Below are 12,834 nucleotides of genomic sequence, written 5' to 3'. Positions count from 1 at the left end.
GACAGACAGACAGACAGACAGACAGACAGACAGACAGACAGACAGACAGACAGACAGACAGACAGACAGACAGACAGATAGATAGATAGATAGATAGATAGATAGATAGATAGATAGATAGATAGATAGATAGATAGATAGATAGATAGATAGATAGATAGATAGATAGATAGATAGATAGATAGATAGATAGATAGATAGATAGAGTGTGCTTGTATTTTGCAAGCATTTGTACCCCGTGATTGATATGGGATTTCTGCAGTGCTACATATGGGATTGTTCCGTTCATGACTACTTCATGATAATAACTCTCATTTGAATAATTTGAACTTGAGAGAGATTGATTTAACCCACACACGCCACAACACAGAACCACACTCAGACACACACACAGAAGCACACTCACATGCAAAGACAGACATGCAAATCTAGTGTCACCAAGGTCAATCCAGATTACACGATGAAATGTTTATAAAACACCATCATTATCATCACACCCTCACAACACACACACCCCAGCCAACATACACACCCAGCCTCCATACACACCCAGCCTCCACACACACACCTCAGCCTCCATACATACCCCAGCCTCCATACATACCCCAGCCTCCACACACACCCCAGCCTCCATACACACCCCAATCTCCACACACACCAGCCTCCACACACACCCCAGCCTCCATACATACCCAGCCTCCACACACACCCCAGCCTCCATACCACCCCAGCTTCCACACACCCCAGCCTCCATACCACCCCAGCTTCCACACATCCCAGCCTACATGCACACCCTGGCCTCCATACACCCCCCGGACTCCATACACACCCCAGCCTCCACACACACCCCAGACTCCAAACCACCCCAGCCTCCATACCACCCCAGCTTCCACACACCCCGGCCACCATGCACACCCTGGCCTCCGTACACACCCCAATATTGCTGGCACTAACTTACTATTAGGGCCTAGAGAATTCTGGGGCCCCAAATAGATTATGAAGCCCTAGTGAGGGGAGAACAATCGGACTGTTGGTCGGTCACTGGTGTTGCTGTTGTTGTTTGGTGACACAGACAGGAGGGGACAGGGTAGTGTTTCTTGGTCGTGTGTGTGTATGTGTGTACTTACTTGCATGCGTGCGTGTGTGTGTCTGCGTTTGTGTGTGTGTTGTAAGTGTGTGTTTGTTGGTGTTGTAAGTGTGTGCCTATGTTTGTGTGTGTGTGTGTGTGTGTGTGTGTGTGTGTGTGTGTGTGTGTGTGTGTGTGTGTGTGTGTGTGTGTGTGTGTGTGTGTGTGTGTGTGTGTGTGTGTGTGTGTGTGCGTGCGTGCGTGCGTGCGTGCGTACGTGCGTACGTGCGTACGTGCGTACGTGCGTACGTGCGTACGTGCGTGTTTTTGTAGCTCAGTTGGTAGAGCAGGGTTGTGGGTTCGATTCCCACGGGGGACCAGTATGAAAAAAGTATTTGAATGTAAGTCGCTCTGAATAAGAGTGTCTGGTGAAATGTAAATGTGTGTGTTTCCTGGCGGTAATGTGTGTTTTTCATGGCGTAAAACTGTCAGGGCTGGTTTCCTCCTGGGACCATGCTGAGCTATTACTAGGCTGGCGGTGACAGCAGGACTTTGATCTGCATGCGCTTGAGAGAGAAGCACTTTAAGAGAAGAGATGCCATATGATCTATATATAAAACATACGCCTGTGACACAGGCCATCACAGTAATGACAGCGATTCCGCCTCCATTGTAGGCAGAGGACACGTTAAACATAATCTATTTGTCTTCACTCTCATCTCTGTGTCCCTCATTCATTTTGACACAGTGACCAATGCAAGCGTACAAGTCCTGCATGGCTTATCGTTTGTAATGCACATTCAGGGTTTTCAGTGTGCTTGAAATAAACCTGTGGGACTATTTTAGTGTTGTTGTCTGCTATTTCCATCTCAATTTAACCCCGAGTGTTTTAAGTGCATCGTTTTGCTTTTTCATACGGAATGCGCCAGCCATATCCTGCCAACTGGGCTGCGATCACAAACCACCGCTAACTCTTGGGTGGAATGCTGCCTTATGATGAATGGGGAACATTAACACATGTTAATTACACATTAAAGGATGACGTCATCTCGTTTATTTGAGTCCCGGTGATGACTTAAATGTCGTTAATGAGACAGGGATTAGGTTGATTGCAGCGAACCATAATTGGTATTAACACAATCCATTTTGGGGTTTTAGTGATCGCTCATCCACAGGAAGGGACTAAGAATTAGGGAGGAAGACTGAATGCATTTGACAATGAGAGTCTCTTAGGATAGTATAATGTTAACAGTAATAATGTTTTACAAGCCTCAACATACTTCTGATAATAATGTATTGAATTCATATAGGGCTTCTTACTAAATACCTTTAGTTTGGAATAACTCAATGTTTGCAGAATGAGGACATTTTTTCAAACGATGCATATCAATATTTGAGAAGATCACACACCAGAAACATTTCTCTCTTGACCTTTCCCTTCTGTTCTCTTTTTTCCCCACCTTCCTTTATCCAAACCATCCTATTTGGACAAAGATATCTAAATGTCAATGAGCATCAACTCTAGTGTGAAACCCGTGTCTCTTTTTCCTGTTTCCTGTCCCGTAGGCTCTGACTTCCTGTGTAACACCCACATCATCCCAGTGAAGAACGAGGAGGGCATGGTCATGATGTTCATCCTCAACTTTGACTACATCCTAGAGGAGGACAGCAGTGACTCTCTGGAGGGACTCAACCACACGTCTCCTGCCAAAGCTGAACCAAGTGTGTAACCTGTTTTTGCCTAGGCTTTAGCTCAGTCGGCTAAAACCCTACATTCAAATGAAACTTTACCAGAAAAGGGACTGAATGTCTCTGTCACTCTACACGCAGTGTAGTGGCTTTACAGTGGTAACACAATAGTATATCCTAAGGAAAACTAAACAATGGAATGGAACTTTAGTCTTTCAAGTCTTTCAAGTTCCCTTAATGAGTACAGTTTCATACCGTTTCCCCTTGGCTATTTTAAAGCCAGGTGCTGAAGTGAGTATGCTAAAAGACATTATGAAAACTAAACCTGATTCAGATGACCATCCTACCCATGCTAGATTACGGAGATGTGATTTATAGATCGGCAGGTAAGGGTGCTCTCGAGCAGCTAGATGTTCTTTACCATCAGATTTGCCACCAATGCTCCTTATAGGACACATCACTGCACTCTATACTCCTCTGTAAACTGGTCATCTCTCTATACCCGTCATAAGACCCACTGGTTGATGCTTATTTATAAAACCCTCTTAGGCCTCACTCCCCCCTATCTGAGATATCTACTGCAGCTCCTCCACATACAACACCCGTTCTGCCAGTCAAATTCTGTTAAAGGTCCCCAAAGAACACACATCCCTGGGTTGCTCGTTTTTTCAGTTCGCTGCAGCTAGCGACTGGATCGAGCTGCAACAAACACTGAAACTGGACAGTTTTATCTACATCTCTTCATTCAAAGACTCAATCATGGTCACTCTTACTGACAGTGATGGCTACTTTGTGTGATGTATAGTTGTCTCTACCTTCTTGCCCTTTGTGCTGTTGTCTTGTGCCCAGTAATGTTTGTACCATGTTGTGTGCTGCTACCATGTTGTGCTGCTGCCATGTTGTGTTGCTACCATGTTGTTGTCATGTTGTGTTTCTACCATGTTGTTGTCATGTTGTGTTTCTACCATGCTGTGTTGTTATGTGTTGCTGCCATGCTATATTGTTGTCTAGGTCTCTCTTTATGTAGTGTTGGGTTGTCTCTCTTGGCGTGATGTGTGTTTTGTCCTATATTATTATATATAGATACTATTTTTTTTAAATCCCAGCCCTCGTCCACGCAGCAGGCCTTTTGCCTTTTGGTAGGTCGTCATTGTAAATAAGAATTTGTTCTAAACTGACTTGCCTAGTTAAATAAAGTTTAAATAAATAAAAATGTAAAGTGTTAGCAATGTTTAATACGTGTGGAATTCCCTTTGGTTGTGGGGATATCTTGTTATTTGCAATACTGTTACATGCAAAGCACACCGGCCACGTTGTGCACGTGACCATTGCAAAATAAATGTGCACATACATGTTATTCAATCATTTCACCCACACCGCTCGTGTGCGTAAACGAGCGTCTGCGTAGCCAAGTGCTAAAATACAACTTGGATCTATTTGGGATGCTTTGCGTGCTGCAAGTCCGTTCCTTATTGGATATTAGGAAGATACAAACCCGCGTGGCTGCTTGAAAGACAAACACGGAGAGATGAATCAAAGATAACTAACTAACTAACTACCTTTCCCTTTTTATCTATGGATTAATCGTCGGAGTAGAGAAACACGATTTTGTATGTCTCCGTGTCAAAATTCTTCAAAGAACCAGCTAAAAAGAAGACCATATACTTGTCAGGTAAAATAATAACCCAATGTTCATATCCCATGACAAATTAGCTAGCAACAGCAACTAGCTACATGTTTTGACATGGCCCCAAATTAATATAGTTGGTTCAAAGTTTTCATATTTTAACCGGCGTCTGGTGTAGATTAACAAAATCAAATGTCCGTTTTGTATGAAAGACACCTGGCCTTTGTTTTTTGTCATCCCCAGATCTACAGTAGTCCCATCATGTGCTCACCGCTCACTCGACCTTGTGAACTACTGTACACCCACAGTTATTCCTCGGCTTGGCAGGGCTGTCTCTCTCTAATGCTTCCCAGTGGTGCTGTACTTGCTCTCATTGCTTCCTCTTCAGGCATTGACATGTAAAATGGCCCCCACAGACCCAGAGAGAGGTCATCCCTTAGATCAGAGTAATTGGAGGCCCTTACAGGCTTTTGTGCTTTAGAGAGAGAGACAGAGTGTGTGTGTGTGTGTGTGTGTGTGTGTGTGTGTGTGTGTGTGTGTGTGTGTGTGTGTGTGTGTGTGTGTGTGTGTGTGTGTGTGTGTGTGTGTGTGTATCTATAATTGTATTTGCGTAGTGGCATACAGTTGAGCAGACAGGTTTTCAGGATTTCCACACACGGAGAATTTGTTTTAGCAGCCTTTTATAAACGCATTTCATGCAATTCTACATAATTTACATGATAGAAGATATTAGCAGAATACTTTTTTGTCACACACCTCACTATTCAGGTACTGTAGGATGCAATTTTGGAACTTCAGTCATTTTTTTCAGATTTATAATTATTTGTTTATCATTATTATTATTGTACATCATTGTTATTATGGTAGGCCTATTTATTCATCTAAACAAGTTCTTTAAATATGCAAAATGAGACATTTTCTTTGGATAAATTAAGTTAGATCTGTCTTTTTAAATGTGTGCTCCGTATTTAGTTTAGGATAGGTTATAAGTAAGCCTTTTGTAAAATAAATATTGCTTTCATTTGTTGGTTACGGTAGGCACTAGGGTTTCTTTGAAAATGCTGCAATGTAGCCTGTTCAAAAACTTTTGTGGTTTAAACCAGTTCACAAGGTTTTTGGTTCATTCCGCTGAGCCATTTTCTTTGGCCAAATGAAGTTCCAACTGTATGATGCGCTTGCCGCGATATAATATCCTGCTCGTATTTTCCCTATAAACGATGGCCTGACTTACTGCACTTTTGATATTACCCTAATAAAGTTTAGAAACTTTTGTGAAGGTTTGTTGTGGTTATTAGCTTATTATACTGCATCCTAATATATGAAGACAGTGCCCTCCGGCTCTCCAACTGACTCCGACAGTTGAACTTGAGGTTAGGAATAATATTTTAGGCCTACCAAAGTTACTCTTATAATCAAACAATATTATGCTTATCTTTATAATAAAACGTAACGAATTAGCCTCCTTCTGTATAGCAGTCGCAGTAGTGTATCTGACAAGCATAAAGAAATGCATGTTGGTGCCGTAGCATTCTCTCTCTCTCTCTCTCTCTCTCTCTCTCTCTCTCTCTCTCTCTCTCTCTCTCTCTCTCTCTCTCTCTCTCTCTCTCTCTCGGGCCTAAGCTTCTCTCCTTTATATATATTTTTGTAATGTGGACACCTAACCTAAGCCAATAGGCATATGCATGCCCCTGATGCATGTAGTGCTCAACTCTCTGACAGCTGAACCGTGAAGTGGACAATTATTGTATTTAGGAAAGTAAAAAGCAATAACAATAGGCTATAAAGTTTTGCGCACGCTACACATCAAAACACAAGGAATAGTGTTTTTGTCATTTGTTATAGACTTTTTTTTTAGGGACATGTAAATGTAGCTCATTTGACCAAAATCCCTTGTTTACTGATAGTGCTGGCTGAGTGGGTGGATGCCCTAATCGGTTACGCAACCATTTCAAATGATTGACCGGTAAATGTATCATATGTCCGATAAATTAAAATCTTCCCAGTCACTTGCCCTGATATACAGTGCCTTCGGAAAGTATTCAGACCCCTTGACTTTTTCCATATTTTGTAAGGTTACAGGCTTATTCTAAAATATATATTTTTAAAATGTCCCTCATCAAGCTACACACATTACCTCATAATGACAAAGCGAAAACAGGTTTTAGAAATTTTTGCTAATTTATTTTTAAAAAATGAAAAAGAAATATCACATATACATAAGTATTCAGACCCTTTACTCAGTACTTTGTTGAAGCACCTTTAGCAGTGATTACAGCCTCGAGTCTTCTTGGGTATGACGCTACAAGCTTGGCACACCTGTATTTGGGGAGTTTCTCTCATTCTTCTCTGCAGATCCTCTCAAGCTCTGTCAGGTTGGATGAGGAGTGTTGCTGCACAGCTATTTTCAGGTCTCTCCAGATATGTTCGATCGGGTTCAAGTCCGGGCTCTGACTGGGGCACTCAAGGACATTCAGAGACTTGTCCTGAAGCCACTCCTGCGGTGTCTTGGTTTTGTGCTTAGGGTCATTGTCCTGTTAGGTGAAACTTCATCCCAGTCTGAGGTCCTGAGCACTCTGGGACACTAAGGATCTCTCTGTACTTTGCTCCATTCATCTTTGCCTCGATCCTGACTAGTCTCCCAGGCCTTGCTTCTGAAAAACATCCCCATAGCATGATGCTGCCACCACCACCATGCTTCACCGTAGGGATGGTGCCAGGTTTCCTCCAGACGTGACGCTTGGTATCCAGGTCAAAGAGTTCAATCTTGGTTTCATCAGGCCAGAGAATCGTGTTTCTCATGTTCTGAGAGTCTTTAGGTGCCTTTTGTCAAACTCCAAGTGAGCGTCATGAGCCTTTCACCGAGGAGTGGCTCCGTCTAAAGACCTGATTGGTGGAGTGCTGCAGAGATGGTTGTCCTTCTGGAAGGTTATCTCATCTACACAGAGGAACTCTAAAGCTCTGTCAGAGTGACCTTCGGGTTCTTGGTCACCCTGACCACGGCCCTTCTCCAACCATTTGCTCTGTTTGGGGGCCAGCTCTAGGAAGTCTTGGTGGTTCCAAACTTTTTCCATTTAAGAATGATGGAGGCCACTGTGTTATAGGGGACCTTCAATGCTGCAGAAATGTTCTGGTACCCTTCCCTAGATCTGTGCTCTACGGACAATTTCTTTGACCCCATGGCTTGGTTTTTGTTCTGACATGCACTGTCAACTGTGGGACCTTATATAGACAGGTGTGTGCCTTTTCAAATAATGTCCAATCAATTAGATTTACCACATGTGCACTCCAATCAAGTTGTAGAAACATCTCAAGGATGATCAATGAAAGAGGATTCACCTGAGCTCAATTTTGAGTCTCATAGAAAAGGGTCTGAATACTTCTGTAAATAAGGTATTTCTGTTTTTTGTTTTTAATACATTTGCAAAAATGTCTAAAAACCTGTTTTTGCTTTGTCATTATGGGGTATTGTGTTTAGATTTCGAGGGATTTAACATTTTTTTTTACCATTTTAAAATAAGGCTGTAATGTAACAAAATGTGGAAAAGGTCAAGGAGTCTGAATACTTTTCAAGGTTTCCAATTATGAAGATTAAGCATTGGCTACTCATCTGTGATGGCCCATGCGCTCGTACCAATATCTCAGATAAGCTACTTTGAAAACTAGTGCTGTTCGCTCAGAATCACTTAATTGTTGAAAATGTTTTTTTTTGTTAGCTTCAGATTAGTCTTCTCTTTTCAGCAGTAGGCATTAGCTGTCGAATTTTGAAATTTGCAAAAGGCAAATGTACTGCCGCAACCAACCATAGAAAAATAATCCATAGATGCCAGTTCCTGTTCAAGTCAGGACTGGCAGCCATTGCTTGTGTCCCCATGAGTTTAACAGTCAAGTGCCAGGGTAAGAAGTTCCAAAATCCTTCAAAAGGAGGATTTTGGCCACAACGCAACAAGCTGTTCTTTATTTGGCACACGTGCAGCCCAAATTGCAGCCTTCCCAACTGTAAGTGCTTGTGATAAAACGTAATCCCCAGCTATTTGTTAGACGCTATTGATCCTCCGTGGCTATGCTATGCTCTCTAGTATTTAGATTTATTTTATGTATGTCGGTTCAGACCGGAGAAATATCATTTTGGAAAAAAAATTGTTCCTCAAAAGCACCTCTGCCAAAAGTGTGGGGCGGGCAATCCCATAATTGAATGGCGCATGAAGAAAAAAAAAACTATTCAGGCCTATCTGAATTTCTAAACAGCCCAGCAGTGTGAATGCTGCTGTCAGACTGATTCATTTACAAGGTGGAGTCTTGCTCTGCTCACCTACCTTGGCTCTCTCCTTCTCTCAAAGCCTCTTTTAAACTGGTACAGGGAAATTATCGTTTTTGCACTTTGGCGATTTAGGTTGGAACATTTAGCCCTTGTACATTTCAGGACATCATTTTTTCCTTATTCTTCCAGAGGAATTGTTCCTTTTCCTCTGTTAGCAGATAGATGATGGTCATGACTCATAGCGGTCCCTGCATAATTAAAGACCACAATTAGACCTGGTCCAATACAGAATTCTGTTACGCATCACCCTCTGTGGTTTAGGGCAAAAACCGGATGCAATGGAAATAGAGCTTGATACGTCTTCCGCTTTTGTAAGTTAACAAGGGAACGCGCCATCTTAACTCCTCCACATTTACTGGATTGGTTCAACAGTGCAGAAAAGAACCTCCCCCGACAGTCATTTTTTTTCTTGTCGTGCCAGAAAGAAAGAAACGCAGTTCAGGCGTTTCTTTTACACCTGCTACGTTAGGTTAGCCATGCAGAAATGCTCCTACGTGAACATTGATTAAGCCCCATGCACACAAATTACGTAAGGGTCGGGCAAGGGAGTCAGAGAGAGAACGATGCTGTGGCCTTAGCTTGACCTAGGGAGTGCACGGCCATGCATTAGGTGCTGCTGCTACAGTATGTATTGCTGCTTTGTAGCGTGTTTGTCAAACATAGTCTAATTTCCCATCTTAGTCGGTTTTCTCTTTGTTTTGATCAGGGTTGCTGGAAATGGTGCTTGGTATGGACCCATTAATGGCATTGATGGTTGGATGTTTGCGAGCCAATAGGATGTATTGCCAGTGGTCAGTCGTGTCTCTTTGGCTTTGTGTCGTAAGGGTGGAGATGTCAAGGAAATGTTTCCATTACTTGTTGAGAGGAGCGAAGGTACAGAGGTACAGAGGTACAGAGATTCAATGTTATGGGCATATCCATGTGACGTTGAAGTACTATTCATTCACCCCTGGGGTGTTTCTGACGACATTGACTTCTACACTCTTCGAAAAAAGGGTTCCAAAAAGGTTCTTGGTGGAGGTATTTTTTAATTTAACCTTTATTTAACTAGGCAAGTCGGTTAAGAACAAATTCTTATTTACAATGATGGCCTACCCCAGCCAAACCCAGTGCGCTGCCCTATGGGACTCCCGATCACGGCCGGATGTGATTCAGCCTGGATTCAAACCAGAGACTATAGTGACACCTCTTGCACTGAGATGCAGAGCCTTAGACCACTGCGCCACTCTGGAGCAGTTCTACAAACAACTGTTTTCATCTGAAGAATCCTTCTTGGAAGATGAGGGTTCTTTGTAAGGCAAAGGATTCTATCTAGAACCTTTTTTATACTAATAACCGATTTTGGAATATTTGAGCTGTTGCATCTCAAATATATAATATGCTCTCGATGGTGCATCTGAGGACGCATGCCAAATCTTTTCAGTCTCCTGAGGGGGAATAGGCCTTGTCTTGTCCTCTACATGACTGTCTTCATGTGTTTGAACCATGATAGTTTGTTGGTGATGTGGACACCAAGGAACTTGAAGCTCTCAACCTGCTCCACTACAGCCCGTCGATGAGAATAGGAATGGGGGCATGCTCGTCCCTCCTTTTCGTGTAGTCCATGATCATCTCCTTTATCTTGATCACATTGAGGGAAAGGTTGTTGTCCTGGCACCACACTGCCAGGTCTCTGACCTCCTCCCTGTTGGCAAATTTAATGATGGTGTTCAATCAAATGTATTTCTAAAGCCCTTTCTACATCAGCAGATGTCACAAAGTGCTATACAGAAACCCAGCCTGTTGGAGTTGTGCTTGGCCATGCAGTCATGGGTGAGCAGGGAGTACTGGAGAGGACTGAGCACACACCCCTGAGGAGCACCTCTTTTTTAAATTGGACCTTTTTTTAACAAGGCAAGTCAGTTAAGAACAAATTCTTATTTTCAATGAGGGCCTAGGAACAGTGGGTTAACTGCCTTGTTCAGGGGCAGAATAACAGATTTTTACCTTGTCAGCTCAGGGATTTGATCTTGCAACATTTCGGTTACTAGTCCAACACTCTAACCACTAGACTACCTGATGTCCCCTCACCTGTGTTGAGGATCAGTGTGGCATATGTGTTGTTACCTACCCTTACCTCCTGGGGGTGGCCCGTCAGGAAGTCCAGGATCCAGTCGTAGAGGGAGGTGTTTAGTCCCAGGGTCCTTAGCTTAGTGATGAGCTTTGTGGGCACTAGGATGTTGAAAGCTGAGCTGTAGTCAATGAATAGCATTCTCACATAGGTGTTCCTTTTTTCTTGGTGGGAAAGGGCAGTGTGGAGTGCAATAGAGATTGCGTCATCCAAGGATCTGTTGGGGCGGTATGCAAATTGGGGTGGGTCTAGGGTTTCTGAGATAATGGTGTTGATGTGAGTCATTACCAGCCTTTCAAAGCACATGGCTACAGACGTGAGTGCTACGAGTCGGTAGTCATTTAGGCAGGTTACCTTGGTGTTCCTGGGCACAGGGACTATGGGGGTCTGCTTGAAACATGTAGGTATTACAGACTCGGTCAGGGACAGGTTGAAAATGTCAGTGAAGACACTTGCCAGTTGCCGCATGCTCAGAGTACACATCCTGGTAATACATCTGGCCCTGCAGCCTTGTAAATGTTGACCTGTTTAAAGGTTTTACTCACATCGGCTACGGAGAGCGTGTTCACACAGTCGCCCGGAACAGCTGGTGCTCTCATGCATGCTTCTGTGTTGCTTGCCTCGAAGCGCACATAGAAGTCATTTAGCTCGTCTGGTAGGCCCGTGTCACTGGGCAGCTCGCGGCTGTGCTTCCCTTTGTAGTCCGACTAGCGTCGAAGCCGGCGTAGTAGGATTCAATCTTAGTCCTGTATGGACGCTTTGCACGTTCGATGGTTTGTCAGAGGCCATAACGGGATTTCTTATAAGCGTCCGGGTTAGCTCAGTGGAAACAAAATATTAAATATAGTCGATGCATAAGTATTCAGCCCCTTTGTTTAGGCAAGCCTAAATTAGTTCAGGAGTAAAACTTGGCTTAACAAATCACATAAAATTTACAAGAACTCTGTGTGAAATAATAGGGGTTGACATGATTTTGAAATGACTAACCCTTCCTCTGTCCCCCATACTGTACATACACCATCTGTAAAATCCCTCAGTCAATTATTGCATTTCAAGCACAGATTCAACTACAAAGACTGAGCTGCAATGAGGCTGCTCAGGGATGTTACCATGAGGCCATTGGTGATTTTAAAACAGATACAGAGTTCAATGGCTTTGATGGGAGAAAACTGAGGATGGATCAACGTTGTAGTGACTCCACAATAATGACTTAAATGAATGAAAAGAAGAACACAAATATACACCATTTTAATATTCCAAAACATGCATCTTGTATGCAACAAGGCACTAAAGTAAGACAACATGGCAAAGGAATACACTTTTAGGCTTAAATACAAAGCCTTATGTTTGTAACAAATCCAACACAACACATCACTGAGTAATTCCTTCCTAATTTTCAAGCATGGTGGTGGCTGAGTATTGGTATGGGTATGCTTGACATCGGCAAATACATGGGAGATTTTCAGGATAAAATGAAACGGATAGGGCTAAGCACAAGCAAAGTCGTAGAGCAAAACCTGCTTCAGTCGGCTTTACACCAGAGACTGGGAGAGGAATTAATCTTACAGCAGGACAATAACCTACAACACAAGGCCTACACTGTGTTGCTTACCAAGAAGACAATGAATGTTCCCAAGTGGCCAAGTTACAGTTTTTACTTAAATCTGCTTGAAATACTATGGCAAGACTTGAAAATAGCTGTCTAGCCATGATCTCCAACATCTTGACAGAGATTGAAGAATTTTGAAAAGAATAATAGGCAAATATTGCACAATCCAGGTGTGAAGCTCTTAAAGACATAACAAACAAGACTCACAGCTGTAATCGCTGCCAAAGATGTTTCTAACATGTATGGACTCAGGGAGATGAGTACTTATGCAATGACTATATTTTATTTATTACGTTTTTATTACTCAAAAAAAAAATCAAATTTATCTTCCACTTTGACATTACAGAGTATTTTGTATAGATTGTTGACCAAAAATGTAATCCATTTGAATCCCACTTTGTAACACAATAAAATG

General features: G+C 42.7%; 1 protein-coding gene across 5 annotated transcripts in view; it reads left to right on the top strand.

The window, feature by feature from the left end:
- The window catches only part of LOC106575297 (potassium voltage-gated channel subfamily H member 7), an 84,090-nt gene that overhangs the window by 29,267 nt on the left and 41,989 nt on the right, over positions 1–12,834 (top strand). For all 5 annotated transcript variants that reach the window (XM_045698902.1, XM_045698900.1, XM_014151739.2 and 2 more), the window contains exon 3: positions 2,633–2,788. In XM_045698902.1, coding sequence (XP_045554858.1) covers positions 2,633–2,788 — 156 coding nt within the window. The remainder of the gene's footprint in view (positions 1–2,632; positions 2,789–12,834) is intronic.

This window comes from Salmo salar, chromosome ssa17 (assembly GCF_905237065.1).
Source record: "Salmo salar chromosome ssa17, Ssal_v3.1, whole genome shotgun sequence".
In the NCBI taxonomy this organism is placed as follows: Eukaryota; Metazoa; Chordata; class Actinopteri; order Salmoniformes; family Salmonidae; genus Salmo; species Salmo salar.
The sequence above is the reverse complement of the archived record's forward strand: the minus strand, read 5'-3'. Positions and strand labels throughout refer to the sequence as shown.